The 22,284-nt window shown below is 43.8% G+C and overlaps 1 protein-coding gene across 1 annotated transcript in view; it reads left to right on the top strand.

The window, feature by feature from the left end:
• The first annotated feature begins 12,071 nt into the window (after nucleotides 1–12,071).
• The window catches only part of NXNL2 (nucleoredoxin like 2), a 54,989-nt gene continuing 44,776 nt past the window's right edge, over nucleotides 12,072–22,284 (top strand). The window contains exon 1 of the mRNA XM_089662163.1: nucleotides 12,072–12,566. Within this exon, the coding sequence (XP_089518289.1) occupies nucleotides 12,268–12,566 (299 nt within the window). The 5' untranslated portion in view covers nucleotides 12,072–12,267. The remainder of the gene's footprint in view (nucleotides 12,567–22,284) is intronic.

Raw genomic sequence — 22,284 nt, forward strand, 5'->3', positions numbered from 1 at the left:
AGCACCAGCTCCACTGCAGCCTACCACCACGGCCAGTAGTGGTGCCGGTGTGCACGGAGGAAGCAGCAGTCAGCCAGTGAGGAGTATCGGGGGCAAAGTTTCCTACTCGGCGGTGTGGCAATATTTCGTCAAGCCGCCCGAGGAAGTAAACGTAGCCGTATGTCGACTATGTGGCCAGAAAGTCAAGCGTGGCCAGGGGGCCCATGTTGGGACTATTTGGGCCATGTTGGGACAATGGGAGACCTCCCATTGCTGCTGTCTCCATCGCCACACTCTGCCATGTGCCACTTTCAGGTCTCCTCACACACTGCTGGTGTGTTCAGTTTTTTGACATAGGGTGCTGGCAGATTACGGGCCTCCCATAGCTGCTGCCAGGCCCCTAATCTGCCATGGGCCCCTATATACCGCCTCCTCATGCTGCTGCCAGGTCCACAGTGTCTCATGCCATGTGCCACTTTCAGGTCTCCTCACACTGCTGGTGTGTTGAATTTTTTGACATAGGGTGCTGGCAGATTATGGGCCTCCTATAGCTGCTGCCAGGCCCCTAATCTGCCATAGGCCCCTATATACCGCCTCCTCATGCTGCTGCCAGGTCCAGAGTCTCTCATGGGTCCCTGTACGGCCTCCCATTGCTGCTGTCTCCATCGCCACACTCTGCCATGTGCCACTTTCAGGTCTCCTCACACACTGCTGGTGTGTTCAGTTTTTTGACATAGGGTGCTGGCAGATTACGGGCCTCCCATAGCTGCTGCCAGGCCCCTAATCTGCCATAGGCCCCTATATACCGCCTCCTCATGCTGCTGCCAGGTCCAGAGTCTCTCATGGGTCCCTGTACGGCCTCCCATTGCTGCTGTCTCCATCGCCACACTCTGCCATGTGCCACTTTCAGGTCTCCTCACACACTGCTGGTGTGTTAAATTTTTTGACATAGGGTGCAGGCAGATTACGGGCCTCACATAGCTGCTGCCAGGCCCCTAATCTGCCATGGGCCCCTATATACCGCCTCCTCATGCTGCTGCCAAGTCTAGAGTCTCTCATGGGTCCCTGTAAGGCCTCCCATTGCTGCTGTCTCCATCGCCACACTCTGCTGCCATGTGCCACTTTCAGGTCTCTTCACACTGCTGGTGTGTTAAATTTTTTGACATAGGGTGCAGGCAGATTACGGGCCTCACATAGCTGCTGCCAGGCCCCTAATCTGCCATGGGCCCCTATATACCGCCTCCTCATGCTGCTGCCAAGTCTAGAGTCTCTCATGGGTCCCTGTACGGCCTCCCATTGCTGCTGTCTCCATCGCCACACTCTGCTGCCATGTGCCACTTTCAGGTCTCTTCACACTGCTGGTGTGTTAAATTTTTTGACATAGGGTGCAGGCAGATTACGGGCCTCACATAGCTGCTGCCAGGCCCCTAATCTGCCATGGGCCCCTATATACCGCCTCCTCATGCTGCTGCCAAGTCCAGAGTCTGTCATGGTCCCTGTACGGCCTCCCATTGCTGCTGTCTCCATCGCCACACTCTGCTGCCATGTGCCACTTTCAGGTCTCTTCACACTGCTGGTGTGTTTAATTTTTTGACATAGGGTGCAGGCAGATTACGGGCCTCACATAGCTGCTGCCAGGCCCCTAATCTGCCATGGGCCCCTATATACCGCCTCCTCATGCTGCTGCCAAGTCCAGAGTCTGTCATGGTCCCTGTACGGCCTCCCATTGCTGCTGTCTCCATCGCCACACTCTGCTGCCATGTGCCACTTTCAGGTCTCTTCACACTGCTGGTGTGTTTAATTTTTTGACATAGGGTGCAGGCAGATTACGGGCCTCACATAGCTGCTGCCAGGCCCCTAATCTGCCATGGGCCCCTATATACCGCCTCCTCATGCTGCTGCCAAGTCCAGAGTCTGTCATGGTCCCTGTACGGCCTCCCATTGCTGCTGTCTCCATCGCCACACTCTGCTGCCATGTGCCACTTTCAGGTCTCTTCACACTGCTGGTGTGTTAAATTTTTTGACATAGGGTGCAGGCAGATTACGGGCCTCACATAGCTGCTGCCAGGCCCCTAATCTGCCATGGGCCCCTATATACCGCCTCCTCATGCTGCTGCCAAGTCCAGAGTCTGTCATGGTCCCTGTACGGCCTCCCATTGCTGCTGTCTCCATCGCCACACTCTGCTGCCATGTGCCACTTTCAGGTCTCTTCACACTGCTGGTGTGTTAAATTTTTTGACATAGGGTGCAGGCAGATTACGGGCCTCACATAGCTGCTGCCAGGCCCCTAATCTGCCATGGGCCCCTATATACCGCCTCCTCATGCTGCTGCCAAGTCCAGAGTCTGTCATGGTCCCTGTACGGCCTCCCATTGCTGCTGTCTCCATCGCCACACTCTGCTGCCATGTGCCACTTTCAGGTCTCTTCACACTGCTGGTGTGTTTAATTTTTTGACATAGGGTGCAGGCAGATTACGGGCCTCACATAGCTGCTGCCAGGCCCCTAATCTGCCATGGGCCCCTATATACCGCCTCCTCATGCTGCTGCCAAGTCTAGAGTCTCTCATGGGTCCCTGTACGGCCTCCCATTGCTGCTGTCTCCATCGCCACACTCTGCTGCCATGTGCCACTTTCAGGTCTCTTCACACTGCTGGTGTGTTTAATTTTTTGACATAGGGTGCAGGCAGATTACGGGCCTCACATAGCTGCTGCCAGGCCCCTAATCTGCCATGGGCCCCTATATACCGCCTCCTCATGCTGCTGCCAAGTCTAGAGTCTCTCATGGGTCCCTGTACGGCCTCCCATTGCTGCTGTCTCCATCGCCACACTCTGCTGCCATGTGCCACTTTCAGGTCTCTTCACACTGCTGGTGTGTTAAATTTTTTGACATAGGGTGCAGGCAGATTACGGGCCTCACATAGCTGCTGCCAGGCCCCTAATCTGCCATGGGCCCCTATATACCGCCTCCTCATGCTGCTGCCAAGTCTAGAGTCTCTCATGGGTCCCTGTACGGCCTCCCATTGCTGCTGTCTCCATCGCCACACTCTGCTGCCATGTGCCACTTTCAGGTCTCTTCACACTGCTGGTGTGTTAAATTTTTTGACATAGGGTGCAGGCAGATTACGGGCCTCACATAGCTGCTGCCAGGCCCCTAATCTGCCATGGGCCCCTATATACCGCCTCCTCATGCTGCTGCCAAGTCCAGAGTCTGTCATGGTCCCTGTACGGCCTCCCATTGCTGCTGTCTCCATCGCCACAGTCTGCTGCCATGTGCCACTTTCAGGTCTCTTCACACTGCTGGTGTGTTAAATTTTTTGACATAGGGTGCAGGCAGATTACGGGCCTCACATAGCTGCTGCCAGGCCCCTAATCTGCCATGGGCCCCTATATACCGCCTCCTCATGCTGCTGCCAAGTCCAGAGTCTGTCATGGTCCCTGTACGGCCTCCCATTGCTGCTGTCTCCATCGCCACAGTCTGCTGCCATGTGCCACTTTCAGGTCTCTTCACACTGCTGGTGTGTTAAATTTTTTGACATAGGGTGCAGGCAGATTACGGGCCTCACATAGCTGCTGCCAGGCCCCTAATCTGCCATGGGCCCCTATATACCGCCTCCTCATGCTGCTGCCAAGTTCAGAGTCTGTCATGGGTCCCTGTACGGCCTCCCATTGCTGCTGTCTCCATCGCCACACTCTGCTGCCATGTGCCACTTTCAGGTCTCCTCACACTGCTGGTGTGTTGAATTTTTTGACATAGGGTGCTGGCAGATTACGGGCCTCCTATAGCTGCTGCCAGGCCCCTAATCTGCCATAAGCCCCTATATACCGCCTCCTCATGCTGCTGCCAAGTCCAGAGTCTGTCATGGGTCCCTGTACGGCCTCCCATTGCTGCTGTCTCCATCGCCACACTCTGCCATGTGCCACTTTCAGGTCTCCTCACACACTGCTGGTGTGTTGAATTTTTTGACATAGGGTGCTGGCAGATTACGGGCCTCCTATAGCTGCTGCCAGGCCCCTAATCTGCCGTAGGCCCCTATATACCGCCTCCTCATGCTGCTGCCAGGTCCAGAGTCTCTCATGGGTCCCTGTACGGCCTCCCATTGCTGCTGTCTCCATCGCCACAGTCTGCTGCCATGTGCCACTTTCAGGTCTCTTCACACTGCTGGTGTGTTAAATTTTTTGACATAGGGTGCAGGCAGATTACGGGCCTCCCATAACTGCTGCCAGGCCCCTAATCTGCCATGGGCCCCTATACCGACTCCTCATGCTGTGACGTTGCAACAACGTGGAATTCAACCCTACATATGTTAGACCGCCTTTACGAACAGCAAAAGGCCATCACAGATTTCCTGATGTTAAAAGCAGATAAAGGTACTCCCTGTGTAACTTAGATGTCAGCCATTGGCAGCTCATGCGTGACACCTGCGCTTGCTCAGGCCCTTTGAGGAGGCCACGCTATTCGTGAGTCGGCAGGACTATGGGATGAACGACGTCATTCCTCTGTTGCACGTCCTGGAACAAATGCTGTTAACAATGGCTGGTCAGGGTGCGGTAGACGTGGCGCACAGATCTCAACGCCACATGGCCCCTGTGGGGGCAGGACTGGAAGAAGAGGAGGAGGTAGAGGAGGACATTGGTGCTCAGGAATTATTGAGTGAAATGGGTGGTTTTTCCACTCAGCGGACAGGAGTGGAGGAGCAGGAGCATCTGGTAGAGGAGGAGGAAGAGGAGACAGAGGACCTAGACGCACCGTGGCAGTATGCTGTGGAGATGGAGGCAGGGAGTCCCTCGCATTCCTTGGCACAAATGGCCCATAGCATGCTCGGTTGCTTGCGTAGCGACAGCCGAATAATAACCATCAGACAGAGGGATGACTTTTGGCTGTCCACCTTGTTGGACCCTCGCTACCGTTCAAAAATGGTGGCCTTTTTCACACCTGCTGAGAGGGAGGCCAAAATAACGTACTATAAAAAACACCTATGTAGTCAGCTGGTCTCTGCCTGTCTGCGCCAACGTCCATCCTCAGACACTGTGGGCCCTGTGCGCTCGTGTTCCGCTGCCATGGCAGCAGGGGAGGGGTGGGGTGGTAGGAGCAGTGGCAGCTCCACCAGCAGCGGCTGCCTCAGTCTGCAGTCGATGATGAGTAGCTTTCTTCACCAGCGCAGTGAGGAAACTACTAACCAGCCGCAGCAGCAGCAGCAGCATCAGGTGGACCTGGAGCAGGACCTCAAACAACAGGCTTAGGCCTACTTGGACAGCACCCTGCCAACCGAGGTAGACAATCCCCTTGACTACTGGGCAACGAAACTTGACCTTTGGCCCCAACTAGCTGAATTTGCCCTTGAAAGGCTGTCATGCCCGGCCAGTAGCGTGGCATCGGAGCGCGTGTTTAGTGCGGCAGGAGGTATTGCAACTCCGCGGAGGACACGACTGTCCACCCAAAGTGTGGAGAGACTCACGTTTGTGAAAATGAATCAGGCGTGGATTAGTCTGGATTTCAAACCACCAGTTCCTGACACAACTGACTAAATCCGCCATGAATCATGCCCCAAACATGTGCCACTTTCAGGTCTCCTCACACTGCTGGTGTGTTCCATTTTTTGTCATAGGGTGCTGGCAGATTACGGGCCTCCCATAGCTGCTGCCAGGCCCCTAATCTGCCATGGGCCCCTATACCGCCTCCTCATGCTGCTGCCAAGTCCAGAGTCTCTCATGGGTCCCTGTACGGCCTCCCATTGCTGCTGCCTCCATCGCCACACTCTGCCATGTGCCACTTTCAGGTCTCCTCACACTGCTGGTGTGTTCCATTTTTTGTCATAGGGTGCTGGCAGATTACGGGCCTCCCATAGCTGCTGCCAGGCCCCTAATCTGCCATGGGCCCCTATACCGCCTCCTCATGCTGCTGCCAGGTCCAGAGTCTCTCATGGGTCCCTGTACGGCCTCCCATTGCTGCTGTCTCCATCGCCACACTCTGCTGCCATGTGCCACTTTCAGGTCTCCTCACACTGCTGGTGGGTTCCATTTTTTGTCATAGGGTGCTGGCAGATTACGGGCCTCCCATAGCTGCTGCCAGGCCCGTAATCTGCCATGGGCCCCCGTACCGACTCCTCATGCTGCTGCCAGGCCCGTAATCTGTCATGGGCCCCTGTTGTCGCTTGTTGGCATATTCCGCTCGTTCAGATGCTCCTTCTCCTGCTACTCATCTTCACGGATTCCGTCAGCAGTCTTTCTTGGAATCCGTTTCCAAGAGACAACAGTTTGCGAGCACGCACCCGACGGTGCAGAAGCTGAACGTCCTCCTGTCCAAGTTGCTGCTGCCAGGCTCGTAATCTGTCATGCGCCCCTGTACCGCCTCCTCATGCTGCTGCCAGGTCCAGAGTGTGTCATGGGCCCCCGTACCGACTCCTCATGCTGCTGCCAGGCCCGTAATCTGTCATGGGCCCCTGTACCGCCTCCCCATGCTGCTGCCAGGTCCAGAGTGTGTCATGGGTCCCTGTACGGCCTCCCATTGCTGCTGCCAGGCCCGTAATCTGCCATGGGCCCCTGTACCGACTCCTCATGCTGCTGCCAGGCCCGTAATCTGTCATGGGCCCCTGTACCGCCTCCTCATGCTGCTGCCAGGTCCAGAGTGTGTCATGGGTCCCTGTACGGCCTCCCATTGCTGCTGTCTCTATCGCCACACTCTGCCATGTGCCACTTTCAGGTCTCCTCACACTGCTGGTGGTTTCCATTTTTGTCATAGGGTGCTGTATGGCCTCCCATTGCTGCTGCCTCCACCGCCACACTGTGGCTCCACACTCTGGTTTTGGCCCCGTGACTGCCCAAATGAGTGAAGTGTGCGGTGATTCTAAGATCGACGGCACTCATCTGCATGTCATACTGACTGACAGTATTATTTCTCTTCCCCAGCAGACTCCAAGGGCATTTAAATTAAAGGTACAGTGTTCTGCACTAATATTAAGTCTCTCTGAAGCCTAGAAACACCCTTTTTTAAGTTAAATTCACAGCGAATTTATTCGACTCGAATCGAATATTGTCCACGAATTCGCCGAATCAGTCGAATCGAATTTTTCATTTCTTCGCTCATCTCTAATGATAATGTAGATTTGCACGCTGCATGTATCCTACAACACTGATGATAATGTAGATTGGCAGGCTGCATGTATCCTACAACACTGATGATAATATAGATTTGCAGGCTGCGTGTAGCCTACAACACTGATGATAATGTAGATTTGCAGGCTGCGTGTATCCTACAACGCTGATGATAATGTAGATTTACACGCTGCGTGTATCCTACAACACTGATGATAATATAGATTTACACGCTGCGTGTAGCCTACAACACTGATGATAATGTAGATTTGCACGCTGCGTGTATCCTACAACACTGATGATAATGTAGATTTACACGCTGCGTGTAGCCTACAACACTGATGATAATATAGATTTACACGCTGCGTGTAGCCTACAACATTGATGATAATATAGATTTACACGCTGCGTGTATCCTACAACACTGATGATAATGTAGATTTGCAGGCTGCGTGTAGCCTACAACACTGATGATAATGTAGATTTACACGCTGCGTGTATCCTGCAACACTGATGATAATGTAGATTTACACGCTGCATGTAGCCTACAACACTGATGATAATGTAGATTTACACGCTGCGTGTATCCTACAACACTGATGATAATGTAGATTTACACGCTGCGTGTAGCCTACAACATTGATGATAATATAGATTTACACGCTGCGTGTATCCTACAACACTGATGATAATGTAGATTTGCAGGCTGCGTGTAGCCTACAACACTGATAATGTAGATTTGCACGCTGCGTGTATCCTACAACACTGATGATAATATAGATTTGCAGGCTGCGTGTATCCTACAACACTGATGATAATGTAGATTTGCACGCTGCATGTATCCTACAACACTGATGATAATGTAGATTTACACGCTGTGTGTATCCTACAACACTGATGATAATATAGATTTGCAGGCTGCGTGTATCCTACAACACTGATGATAATGTAGATTTGCAGGCTGCGTGTATCCTACAACACTGATGATAATGTAGATTTACAGGCTGCGTGTAGCCTACAACACTGATGATAATGTAGATTTACACGCTGCGTGTATGCTACAACACTGATGATAATATAGATTTACACGCTGCGTGTAGCCTACAACACTGATGATAATGTAGATTTGCAGGCTGCGTGTATCCTACAACACTGATGATAATGTAGATTTACAGGCTGCGTGTAGCCTACAACACTGATGATAATGTAGATTACACGCTGCGTGTATCCTACAACACTGATGATAATGTAGATTTACACGCTGCATGTAGCCTACAACACTGATGATAATGTAGATTTACACGCTGCGTGTATCCTACAACACTGATGATAATGTAGATTTACACGCTGCATGTAGCCTACAACACTGATGATAATATAGATTTACACGCTGCGTGTAGCCTACAACATTGATGATAATATAGATTTACACGCTGCGTGTATCCTACAACACTGATGATAATGTAGATTTACAGGCTGCGTGTATCCTACAACACTGATGATAATGTAGATTTACACGCTGCGTGTATCCTACAACACTGATGATAATGTAGATTTACAGGCTGCGTGTAGCCTACAACACTGATGATAATGTAGATTTACACGCTGCGTGTATCCTACAACACTGATGATAATGTAGATTTAAACGCTGCATGTAGCCTACAACACTGATGATAATGTAGATTTACACGCTGCGTGTATCCTACAACACTGATGATAATGTAGATTTACACGCTGCGTGTAGCCTACAACACTGATGATAATATAGATTTACACGCTGCGTGTAGCCTACAACATTGATGATAATATAGATTTACACGCTGCGTGTATCCTACAACACTGATGATAATGTAGATTTGCAGGCTGCGTGTAGCCTACAACACTGATGATAATGTAGATTTACACGCTGCGTGTATCCTGCAACACTGATGATAATGTAGATTTACACGCTGCATGTAGCCTACAACACTGATGATAATGTAGATTTACACGCTGCATGTAGCCTACAACACTGATGATAATGTAGATTTACACGCTGCGTGTATCCTACAACACTGATGATAATGTAGATTTACACGCTGCGTGTAGCCTACAACATTGATGATAATATAGATTTACACGCTGCGTGTATCCTACAACACTGATGATAATGTAGATTTGCAGGCTGCGTGTAGCCTACAACACTGATAATGTAGATTTGCACGCTGCGTGTATCCTACAACACTGATGATAATATAGATTTGCAGGCTGCGTGTATCCTACAACACTGATGATAATATAGATTTGCAGGCTACGTGTAGCCTACAACACTGATGATAATGTAGATTTACATGCTGCGTGTATCCTACAACACTGATGATAATATAGATTTGCAGGCTGCGTGTAGCCTACAACACTGATGATAATGCAGATTTGCAGGCTGCGTGTATCCTACAACACTGATGATAATGTAGATTTGCAGGCTGCGTGTATCCTACAACACTGATGATAATGTAGATTTGCAGGCTGCGTGTATCCTACAACACTGATGATAATATAGATTTGCAGGCTGCGTGTAGCCTACAACACTGATGATAATATAGATTTGCACGCTGCGTGTATCCTACAACACTGATGATAATGTAGATTTGCACGCTGCATGTATCCTACAACACTGATGATAATGTAGATTTACACGCTGTGTGTATCCTACAACACTGATGATAATATAGATTTGCAGGCTGCGTGTATCCTACAACACTGATGATAATGTAGATTTGCAGGCTGCGTGTATCCTACAACACTGATGATAATGTAGATTTACAGGCTGCGTGTAGCCTACAACACTGATGATAATGTAGATTTACACGCTGCGTGTATGCTACAACACTGATGATAATATAGATTTACACGCTGCGTGTAGCCTACAACACTGATGATAATGTAGATTTGCAGGCTGCGTGTATCCTACAACACTGATGATAATGTAGATTTACAGGCTGCGTGTAGCCTACAACACTGATGAAAATGTAGATTTACACGCTGCGTGTATCCTACAACACTGATGATAATGTAGATTTACACGCTGCATGTAGCCTACAACACTGATGATAATGTAGATTTACACGCTGCGTGTATCCTACAACACTGATGATAATGTAGATTTACACGCTGCATGTAGCCTACAACACTGATGATAATATAGATTTACACGCTGCGTGTAGCCTACAACATTGATGATAATATAGATTTACACGCTGCGTGTATCCTACAACACTGATGATAATGTAGATTTGCAGGCTGCGTGTAGCCTACAACACTGATAATGTAGATTTGCACGCTGCGTGTATCCTACAACACTGATGATAATATAGATTTGCAGGCTGCGTGTATCCTACAACACTGATGATAATATAGATTTGCAGGCTGCGTGTAGCCTACAACACTGATGATAATGTAGATTTACACGCTGCGTGTATCCTTCAACACTGATGATAATATAGATTTGCAGGCTGCGTGTAGCCTACAACACTGATAATGTAGATTTGCACGCTGCGTGTATCCTACAACACTGATGATAATATAGATTTGCAGGCTGCGTGTATCCTACAACACTGATGATAATATAGATTTGCAGGCTGCGTGTAGCCTACAACACTGATGATAATATAGATTTGCACGCTGCATGTATCCTACAACACTGATGATAATGTAGATTTACGAGCTGCGTGTATCCTACAACACTGATGATAATATAGATTTGCAGGCTGCGTGTATCCTACAACACTGATGATAATGTAGATTTGCAGGCTGCGTGTATCCTACAACACTGATGATAATATAGATTTACACGCTGCATGTAGCCTACAACACTGATGATAATATAGATTTACACGCTGCGTGTAGCCTACAACACTGATAATGTAGATTTGCACGCTGCGTGTATCCTACAACACTGATGATAATATAGATTTGCAGGCTGCGTGTATCCTACATCACTGATGATAATATAGATTTGCAGGCTGCGTGTAGCCTACAACACTGATGATAATGTAGATTTACACGCTGCGTGTATCCTACAACACTGATGATAATGTAGATTTACACGCTGCGTGTATCCTACAACACTGATGATAATATAGATTTGCACGCTGCGTGTAGCCTACAACACTGATGATAATGTAGATTTACACGCTGCATGTATCCTATAACACTGATGATAATGTAGATTTACACGCTGCGTGTATCCTACAACACTGATGATAATATAGATTTGCAGGCTGCGTGTAGCCTACAACACTGATGATAATGCAGATTTGCAGGCTGCGTGTATCCTACAACACTGATGATAATGTAGATTTGCAGGCTGCGTGTAGCCTACAACATTGATGATAATATAGATTTACACGCTGCGTGTATCCTACAACACTGATGATAATGTAGATTTGCAGGCTGCGTGTATCCTACAACACTGATAATGTAGATTTGCACGCTGCGTGTATCCTACAACACTGATGATAATGTAGATTTACACGCTGCGTGTAGCCTACAACATTGATGATAATATAGATTTACACGCTGCGTGTATCCTACAACACTGATGATAATGTAGATTTGCAGGCTGCGTGTATCCTACAACACTGATGATAATGTAGATTGGCAGGCTGCATGTATCCTACAACACTGATGATAATATAGATTTGCAGGCTGCGTGTAGCCTACAACACTGATGATAATGTAGATTTGCAGGCTGCGTGTATCCTACAATGCTGATGATAATGTAGATTTACACGCTGCGTGTATCCTACAACACTGATGATAATATAGATTTACACGCTGCGTGTAGCCTACAACACTGATGATAATGTAGATTTGCACGCTGCGTGTATCCTACAACACTGATGATAATGTAGATTTGCAAAGCATGTTACACTACAACAGATAGCATGTAATAACATAATGCATAACTAATATATACTAAACTGATAATGCTGTTCTATACTTTTGCTACATAAGGAATTTCTCTGCAGTGGCTGAAGAACAGATGGCATCCTGCTTCAGAGAGGTGTATAAGAGTGGGATTAAAGGGAATTATGAGAAATGAGTATTTATAAATAACTTTCAGCTCACGCTCAGAGGTTTCACAATCACTACTGTAGCTACAAGAACAAGGAGACAACAGGTGACACATCTCCATCTGCCTATACATCTAATTAAAATGGATATATTTTCTGGACACGTTCTGGTTACTAAAGATGGTGAGAAGGTGGATCCCGAGGAAGCTTTGCAGAATAAAATAGTTGGCTTGTTTTTCTCAGCGGCCTGGTGTTCGCCCTGCAGGGATTTCACCCCTGTGTTGTGTGACTTCTATAGCGAGCTGGTGGAAGAGGCTGACCCTCCTGCACAGTTTGAAATTGTATTCATCTCTTCAGATAAGAGTGCAGAAGATATGGTGGATTACATGCATGACATGCATGGAGAATGGCTGGCAGTACCCTGGCACAATCCATACAGACAGTAAGTTTCCTGGCTCCAGGATAGGACATTTAAGTATCTGGATTTTTAATTCTATTATTTATGTTATCAAAGAATTTAGTATTTACATAGCAGACCACTAAACCCCTAAGGGCATTAAGGCACTGGCTTCTACTACAATGGTGTGTCAGTGTGCATTCCCCTTTACTCACATGGATGCTGAGTAGAAAGGATACAACACATTTCAGTAACAAAGAAACAGGTATAAAATAAAGATATATTAGTGAATTTACTAGAGAAATAGATTCAATGGTGGAGGACCTTGGGCAATGAATATGTTCCTGAGGAAGCCTTTTACAAATCCAGAAAATATCATTAAGAAATGCATAAGCCGTGACTACCTTCAGGTAAGACTGTATGTCAGTTTGATAAGTAGATCCAGAAATTTAGGTAGCTGAGTTTGAATGCAAAGCTCAACGTTTCCTGTAAAAAAACAAAGACCAATAGGAAGGTGTGGGTTGAACTTGATTTCAGATTGAATTTAACAGTTCTGGGATAGATTTACTTGAAATGTTTTGTTCAAGCCCCTCTTCCCTTATAATAGTTCAATGAAGTAAGCATCATTCTCTTGGGTCCCATGCAGCTCTCACTGGGTCCTTCCTGTGACCTACAGTGAAGTGAATTAACAGGGGGGAACCTGTGGGAGCTTTAGGGGAACCACAAAATTTGACACTCTTGGAAGTGTTGGTTTCCCAGTGAAACATGTTGATGCAGTTCAAGTCATCAGAAATGAGAATTTACTGATTTTTTTTACAAGTAAGGGGGGTTTGACCAAAACAATTCACAAGAAGTTTGCTTTAATAGAATACTGTGTGTAGTGTGGTGTTGCTAATAAGTGCATGAATATCAAAAGCCAATGGCAGAAAGTATATGATATATCAAAAACCAATAAGGTGTAGCAAAAAAAAGATGTATCAGCAAACACCCGGCTAACCATCAAACCTGTGTGTAAATCAATTATTTTTAAACTCAAAAATATATATTAAAATATAGTGCATGAGCACCAAGGTACTGTATAAAACTGTATAAAACACATTAAATGATTTATTCGTTCTCTCAAATTCTAATGTTTCTCCTTATCATTAAAAGTGAAAGGGAAAGAACATTCAGTTCATTCAATGAAGCTTTGACAGTAACACTTAGTAGCTGATTGGTTACTATGCACAGCTGTGCCAGATTCTCCGGGCTCCAGCTTTAATAAATGTCCCCCATTGTCATTCTACTCTGGTATCCGTCTGCCAAACCTTCAAATTGATGATATCCCTCTCCTAAAAGCTCAAGTTCCACACCTTTTGTAAGGATACTTGTCTATTCCTAATCCAATGCTGTTTTACGAAAAATTTCATCAAAGATGTCTCCAAAGATATTTGTGAAAATGTAAGTATTTCCACTACATATGATGTATGTTCTAATAAGGGAACTTTTTTGCCATATGAATTCCCTGCAGTTCCCGCACCAGCAAACATGCTGCGGATTTAGATACATGGGGGTACCATTAAGAATGATTGGGAGCCCTGCGTGTCTCTACAGAGCAGCACATTTTGGCTGCGGGTGGTTGCAGATGTGGGTCAGATCAGGTATGTTTACCTTTTTTAATGTATAACAAATAAAATGCTTCATATCCTTCAATATTTATAGGTTTTAATTGATTTATATAACACCAAAATATTCCACAGATCCATTCACATCTACCCAATCTACAATGGTGCAGACAATCTAGGGCCCTTGTATGTGTGTTATATTTTCATATTTAAAGTATCACTTTCGAAATTACAAGATCTAAATTCCATTATTCATATTCAAAGATCCATGTTCTACATTCCAAGTTCTGAATTCCAGATTCCGAGTTCCATTTCCCATGCTGCTCCATGTTTCATAGACCATTTTCCATGTTCTATTTTCTGAGTTTTATATTCTAAATTCTGAGTTTATTTTCCAAGTTTTATTTTTCAACTTTTTTTGGTTTGTATTCTTTTACAAATGCTGTTTAGTTCAGGAGGATGGGGTGGGGGACTTTGGCATCCTCACCTACCAGAGGTCCATGTCCCTGTACTGCACTATGGTTTTGTATAGGCTGTATATGGTATAGCAAAGGTGGTGATTAAGATGCAACCCTCTGCTCTATTTGCAGATACAAATGTGGCCCTTGAGCGCTTTTGAGTTGGAGACCACTGTTTAAATCAGGGGTGTCAAACTGGCAGCCCTCCAGCTGTTGCGAAACTACAAGTCCCATCATGTCTCTGCCTTTGGGAGTCATGCTTGTAATGGTCAATCTTGCAATGCCTCATGGGACTTGTAGTTTGGCAACAGCTTGAGGGCTAGTTTGACACCCGTGCTCTAAATTATTACATTTATTATAAGTAAATTGTAATATAAAGGAAAGAAAGTTGCAGAAAAAGCAAAAAATGGACTTAAAGTCTACGGTAATCTGATCACAAAAATCTCATAAAAGATTTAACTTGCAGTTGTAATATAGAAGTAATATTCAATATTTTTAATCTGTAGCTTTCATTAAAGCAACTCTTTTTCTTTAAAATAATGCCTGGTGATCCTACCTTGAAGTTCCTTTTCAGGAGTTTCCTGCTATATGGACTGCTGTTCCTGTTTTCCAGTTGTGCTCCTTAATTGTCACCCTTTTATACAGGCTTCTGATAGAGAGTACAAGTGGCCATTTTATCACTCTTTTTAATGCATATTTAATAAAATCTTTCATACCCTATAACATCCATAGTTTTGAATTAATTTATATAACACCAACATATTCCACAGATCTACTTACATCTGCCCAATCTACAAGGGTGCTGACAATTTAATGTCCTTGCAAGTGTGTTACATTTTCCTAATTCTATGTTTTAAATTTAAAGTTTTAATTTCCATATTCTGAGTTTAGTGTTCCATATTCCAAAATTCATAAGTTCTGAGTTCCATTTTTTTTATCTTTTTTTACCATTTGTTTTTAAACGTTTAAAAATTATGTTTAGCTAAGGAGGAAGGGAGTTACATTTTGGTTTTGTTTAGCCTGCATTGGGTATAACCAAGGTGTTGGCTGAGATGCAACCTTCCCTTGGGCCCTCTAGGTTAGACACCACTGTCATAATGGGGTTTATTTACTAAAGCTGGAGAGTTCAAAATCAGACTCCCTTCTGCATAGAAACCAATCAGCTTCCAGGTTTCATTGCCAAAGCTTCATTGAACAAGCTGAGGTTAGAAGCTGATTGGTTTCTATGCAGAAGGGAGTCTGATTTTGGACTCTCCAGCTTTAGTAAATAAACCCCGAAGTGACAGCAATGAGGCTGCAGGGGATTAATATCACTGAAATCATGTATTTTATAAAACAAAAAGGGGGGGGGATTGATTATGATACACAGCGCTTTGCTGTTAAGTTTAGTTAAATGTCATTTATTTAGGGTATATGGTATGAATTGTCCATGATCCATGTAAATGGGAGAGTGTTAGAGCTTTGTCATTTTCCTAAATGCTTTATGCTAAAAGGGCCCACTTTCACACCCTAGAAGTAATGTAATTGCTTACTGAAGATAAGTAATTGCTTACTGAAGGTTGTTGGTGCTATGCTGTGCTTCATTTTAGTGGAGTGTGGGATAACCTGGGAGAAACAGCATAGCTTTTACATGTAATTAGAGAATAACTTTTATTATTTTAAATGGTTCAAATGACTCATGTTTACTTTGCAATGCATCCCCTTTAACATCTATAGTTTTTAATTAATGAATATAATACCAAAATATTCCACGGACACACTAAAATCGGCCTAATCAACAACGGTGCTGACTATCTAATGCCCTTTCAACTGTTTTACATTTTTCCTAATTTCAAGTTCTATATTTGAAGTATTACATTCCATATTGGAAGTAAAATATTTCATATTCTGAGTTTCAAATTTCACAGATCCCTGTGAATCAATGAATTACAAGTACCAACAGCCTTTGCGGCTGTTGGCTTGCAGTTCTCAATGAACTACCACGATGCTGTTGAACGCTAGGTAGTTTATTCATTCTTCCTATCAGTGTAAAATTGCCTGCTCATGTGAGGTATGAGCAGACTGATTACACTGACAGTCTGCATGAGACCTACATGGCACCAGCAATCTACTGATCGCTGCTGCAATGCTTTCCAGGCTTCTAAAACAATAAATAGTAAATGCATATTTTTTAACATGCAAATAAATGTGCATTTATTATTTTTTTGTAAAAAAAGGTGAACTAATCCTTTAAGATAATGCATACTCCTACACTGAGTACTTCTATACCAGGGATGTGTGCAAGGAACAATGTTAAAACTAACTGGGCACAACTTTTTACCAACTAGCATAAACTGTAACAGAGCCACCCAGAGTAATGTAAGGAAAGCCTGAAACTGATCTTATAAAACAACGGAGGCTATGCTGCCTTTAGGCCCTGGGGTGACTCTGCCTAGTCCAAGTCTGCCTGCAGACTTAAGCAAGGTAGATAATAGAAAGGGATAATCTCCAGAAATGTAAAGAAGAAAAAATAGTCAGCGTGATTGGGGCCCTTTTGGTGGTGCATTAATGATGAGACTGATTGGCTTCCTGACAAACCCTCCAAGTTTAGGGGAAGGGAACTTGAAGAATAGTTCTGGTAGGAGGAACTTGAACAGGGCTTAAAAGTAATGAGAGTGCCAATAAGAAATGCAGAGAAGAGTTAAGTGGTTCTGAGTTATTAGGAATTTTCCAAAGCAGGTAGTATGGACATTCTTGGTGATATGCAACATAGGCAATGTAGTATCTAAGAGACTTGATGGCAAACTGTGTTAATTAGATACTTGTTCTGCTCCATGATGCAAAAACTGTGGTGGTTTGGCAACCCTCTCACCAATCCTGCACTCTAGCTGTGGGTACTGACAGCAGAGGGACCCCACACTGATTGGTGTCTTGAGCTCCGGCGATCCTTCTCTTTATAATTGTGGATGTAGATGAATAGACTGTACTGGTGGAAAGGTGCCTGAGGACTCAGCACTCTCCCTGGATGTCCAATTCCTTCCCCAGTCTGGCGCCAAGTTCACCGATCCTCTTCAAGCAACCCACTGAATCTTCCTCTGCTCCTCCTCCTGGTCTGCATGGCTCCCTGGGGATTGTAGTTTCCTTCCCAATATTATGCAGTGCCAGTTGCGCTTAGAGATATTATATCTTCCACAATCCTTGGCTTAACAGCTCCTCCTCCCTCCAGTCTGAGTTCGGCCAATCCAGGGTGGGCATGGGAAGTCAATGAAGCATAGCTTCCATACATGCTCGGACTTCTTGTCCCACAATGATAGCTCTAAAAAGTCCTGTCCTTATATTATTTTCCCCAGAGAGGAATTATTGTGCCAGCCCTTGGCTTCACAAGTATGTTACATTTTCCACATTCCATGTTCTAAATTCCAAGTTTTACATTCCATATTCCATGTTCCAAATTCTAAATTCCATAATCCGTATTTCAAATTCCATGTTCCACATTCTAAGTTCCATATTATGAGTTTCATATTCCATTACTCATTCAGTGTTCAGTATTTGGAGTCTCATATTCCGAATTCCATGTCCCATATTTGTTCCATCTTCCAAATGTCATTTTGAAGGTTCCATATTTCATATTTTGCATTCCATGTTTTCAGCTGTATATTCCATGTTTCATACTCCAAGCTCCATGTTCCATATTCCAGGCTCAATGTTTCATATTTTGAATTTAACATTTCATATTCTCTGTTCAATGCTGCATATTTTATGATACATACTGTATATTATAGTCCCTATTCTTTATCCTATATTCTGAGTTTCTCTTTCATAAGTTTTTTATTGGTTTGAATATAGAAGCAAAATAAAACGTGGCAATAATGGGTCATGAATACATTAGTGGGTGCAGATAGAGTGTTGCCTTTTCATAGGTCAATAGTTTCTCAACTCTATGAACAAGATTATAACCGAATAGTAAAACAATGCTATACTTTGTGACCCAGTTTTCCTTGGAAACAAGAAAGCAGAATAGGGAGGTGAGTTGGGAGGGAAAGGGAACAGGAACCCATGGTAACTCGAAGTCACCACTGCTTTGTATTCTGCTCCCTTATCAAGTTGTACCTGATCCAGAGGGGTCAAATCTCTTGGAAGGCCTCAAGTTCATCATTAGGTATGGGATTCAGTTTTTTATTGACCATGATCCAAGCTGGTTTACTATTAACCTGATCAAGATTAATAGTTGGTGATTTCTAGGCTACGGCTAGACAAAAACAAAAAAAAGACAAAAAAAATTGTTTTCTTGGCCTGGGGTCTTGAAACCAGATTTTTTTAGTTCCATTTTTTGATTATGTGTCTTGAGTTTCATGTTATAAATTCTATAGTCTAAATGTTCCATACTCTGTGTACTAGATTACAAGTTCTGTTTTCCATTTTCCATAATTTAGATTTCATATTCTGAGATCCTTATTCCATGTTCTAGTTTCCAATTTTAACATTCTAAGATCCATATTCTATATTCCATATTCCATATTCTAAGTTCTGAGTTCCCTGTTCTTTATTCTGAGTTCCTTGTTCCATATTCCATATGATTTTCATAGTCCATTATTTGAGTTCCGTAGTCCATGTTGCATTTTTTGAGTTTCATGTTCCATATTTTGAGTTACATATTCTAAGTTCCATATTCCGAGTTACATATTTAGTGCTCAGAGGGGATACACTTTGGTATCCCCGTCAAGCTTGTACAGCCTTGGAGGAGTATAGCAGTGACTCCACTGGATAGATGCCCTTTCACTGTGTATGTGAGTAACATCCCTGTGACACAGGACATGCATAAGGTGAATTAGTACAGGAGGACACAGACAAAAAAAAAACTGAACACAGATTCTAACTTTTCACCACTCTACTAAAAAGTATTTTTAAAACTGTCACCTTCCAGTTTCAAAAGATTCCTTATTCTATCCCTCTCCTGACTGTAAGGGTGGACATTGCTTCAAATGTTATACAGGGGTGTAGATATTTGAGAAAAAACTACTTGTCCAGGGACTAAATAGGGGCCCCAATCTACTTGTCCCTCATGACAATCTACTTGTCCAGATGAAAAAAATTTTTTTTTAACCAAAACCGTATTTAAATTGGAGGTGATTTTAGGAATGTCTGGGGCTTTTAAAAACAAAAGAGGCTTTATGGTGACTTAAACGTTTAATATTTTAAAAAAATCACTTTAGGCCTGAAGATTACATAAAACCCCCAAACATTATATATTTTCTGAAAATAGAGACCCTAGAGAATAAAATAGTGGTAGCTCCAATTTTTTATGTTGCATGATACTACCGCAAAATTTTAGTAAAAAATACAAGTAAGTTAATTTTAGGGCACAAAAAACAATAAATTGCCTTATTTGTTTGTAATATATCAAAGATGAGGTTGCATCGAGTAAATAGATATCCAACTTGTCAAACCTTAAATTTGTGAGCGCTCGTAAAATGGCGACGAACTTCAGTACCCTATATTTTCTATAGGTCGACACTTTTAAAGCTCCTTATAGGTCACCAGTTTAGTGTTACGGAGAAGGTCTGGTGCTAGAATTACACAGGTCTGCAAAAAAATTTTTTTCAAGAACCATTTTGGTTATTCCACGTAATCTTTATGTTTTTTAGTGCGCTGAATCTGAAAATGACCTCCATTTTGTCATAGGACATCACGTTTCCTGACAAATTAGGTAACTATGTTAAATAAGGCAATACCTCAAATTAAATGGAAATAGACTTATAAAATTAAAGTTTTATTACAATTTTTTCATGAAAATCCTTTTTGGAACTGAAATGAGTTCACCTACACACACTAAACTCAATTCTTCTTCCCTGTGAGGCTTCTCTTGGTGCATTTACGCTTGCGAGTAGCATCTGGAATGTCTCTCTAAAGCATCCAACAGTAGTCTGCCATCGTTGTAATGCTCCATTTTCCCTGGTATCTCCTTTCCATCTCTTTAATGTCTTGGTGGAATCGTTCACCTTGTTCCTCACTCACAGCTCCCAAATTTTCAGGAAAGTAGTCAAGGTGGGACTGGAGGAAATGTACTTTCAAACTCATCAGGCAACCTAAAGCTTGAAATGCTTTCAGCTTTCGTCCGACAATCTTTTTGTAGTGACGACCTTTGTTATTGCCTAAAAATTTCTGTACGACTTCTTTAAATGCAACTAGGGAAATAAGGAATAGAATTTTTTTCCCCTAAAACTTGCTTAGCTTATGTACAGTGGGGATCGAAAGTTTGGGCACCCCAGCTAAAAATTTGTATTAATGTGCATAAAGAAGCCAAGGAAAGATGGAAAAATCTCCAAAAGGCATCAAATTACAGATTAGACATTCTTATAATATGTCAACAAAAGTTAGATTTTATTTCCATCATTTACACTTTCAAAATAACAGAAAACAAAAAAATGGCGTCTGCAAAAGTTTGGGCACCCTGCAGAGTTAGTATCTTGTACTGCCCCCTTTGGCGAGTATCACAGCTTGTAAACGCTTTTTGTAGCCAGCCAAGAGTCTTTCAATTCTTGTTTGAGGTATCTTTGCCCATTCTTCCTTACAAAAGTCTTCCAGTTCTTTGAGATTTCTGGGCTGTCTGTCACGCACTGCTCTTTTAAGGTCTATCCATAGATTTTCAATTATGTTGAGGTCAGGAGATTGTGAAGGCCATGGCAAAACCTTCAGTTTACGCCTCTTGATGTAATCCCCCATGGATTTCGAGGTGTGTTTAGGATCATTATCCATTTGTAGAAGCCATCCTCTCTTTAACTTCAGCTTTTTCACAGATGGCATCAAGTTACCATCCACAATTTGCTGAAATTTTATTGAATCCATTTTTCCTTCTACTCGTGAGATGTTCCCTGTGCCACTGGCTGCAACACAACCCCAAAGCATGATTGATCCAACCCCATGCTTAACAGTTGGACAGAGGTTCTTTTCATTAAATTCTGTGCCCCTTCTTCTCCAAACGTACCTTTGCTCATTCCGGCCAAAAAGTTCAATTTTAACCTCATCGGTCCACAGAACTTGTTTCCAAAATGCATCAGGCTTGTCTATATGTTCATTTGCAAAGTTCAAACGATGATTTTTGTGGTGAGGACGTAGAAGAGGTTTTCTTCTGATGACTCTTCCATGAAGACCATATTTGTACAAGTATCTCTTTATAGTGGAATAGTGTACCACAACACCAGTGTCTGCCAGATCTTTCTGGAGGGATCGTGCAGTCAAACGTGGGTTTTGAATTGTTTTTCTCACAATCCTGCGAGCTGTTCTGTCTGATATTTTTCTTGGTCTTCCAGATCTTGCTTTAACTTTCACTGTTCCTGATGACTGCCATTTCTTAATTACATTCCGAACAGAGGATATTGACATCTGAAAACGCTTTGCTATCTTCTTATAGCCTTCTCCAGCTTTGTGAGCGTCAACTATTTTCAGTTTCAGTTTTCTAGACAACTGCTTAGAAGAACCCATGGTGCTGATTGTTGGGGCAAGGTCAGATGAATCTGGGCATTTAAAACCTTTGAGATTGACATCCCCTGGTCTTCCCAGACGATGATTGAGAACAATCCATGACACTGGCAGGTCTCAGCTTTGCAAAGGGGGCAGTGCATGCTATAAATTCTGCAGGGTGCCCAAACTTTTGCAGACACCATTTTTTTGTTTTCTGTTATTTTGAAAGTGTAAATGATGGAAATAAAATCTAACTTTTGT

This window comes from Staurois parvus, unplaced genomic scaffold (genome assembly GCF_062004578.1).
Source record: "Staurois parvus isolate SC_StPar_1 unplaced genomic scaffold, SC_StPar_1.0 ptg001432l, whole genome shotgun sequence".
Taxonomy (NCBI): Eukaryota; Metazoa; Chordata; class Amphibia; order Anura; family Ranidae; genus Staurois; species Staurois parvus.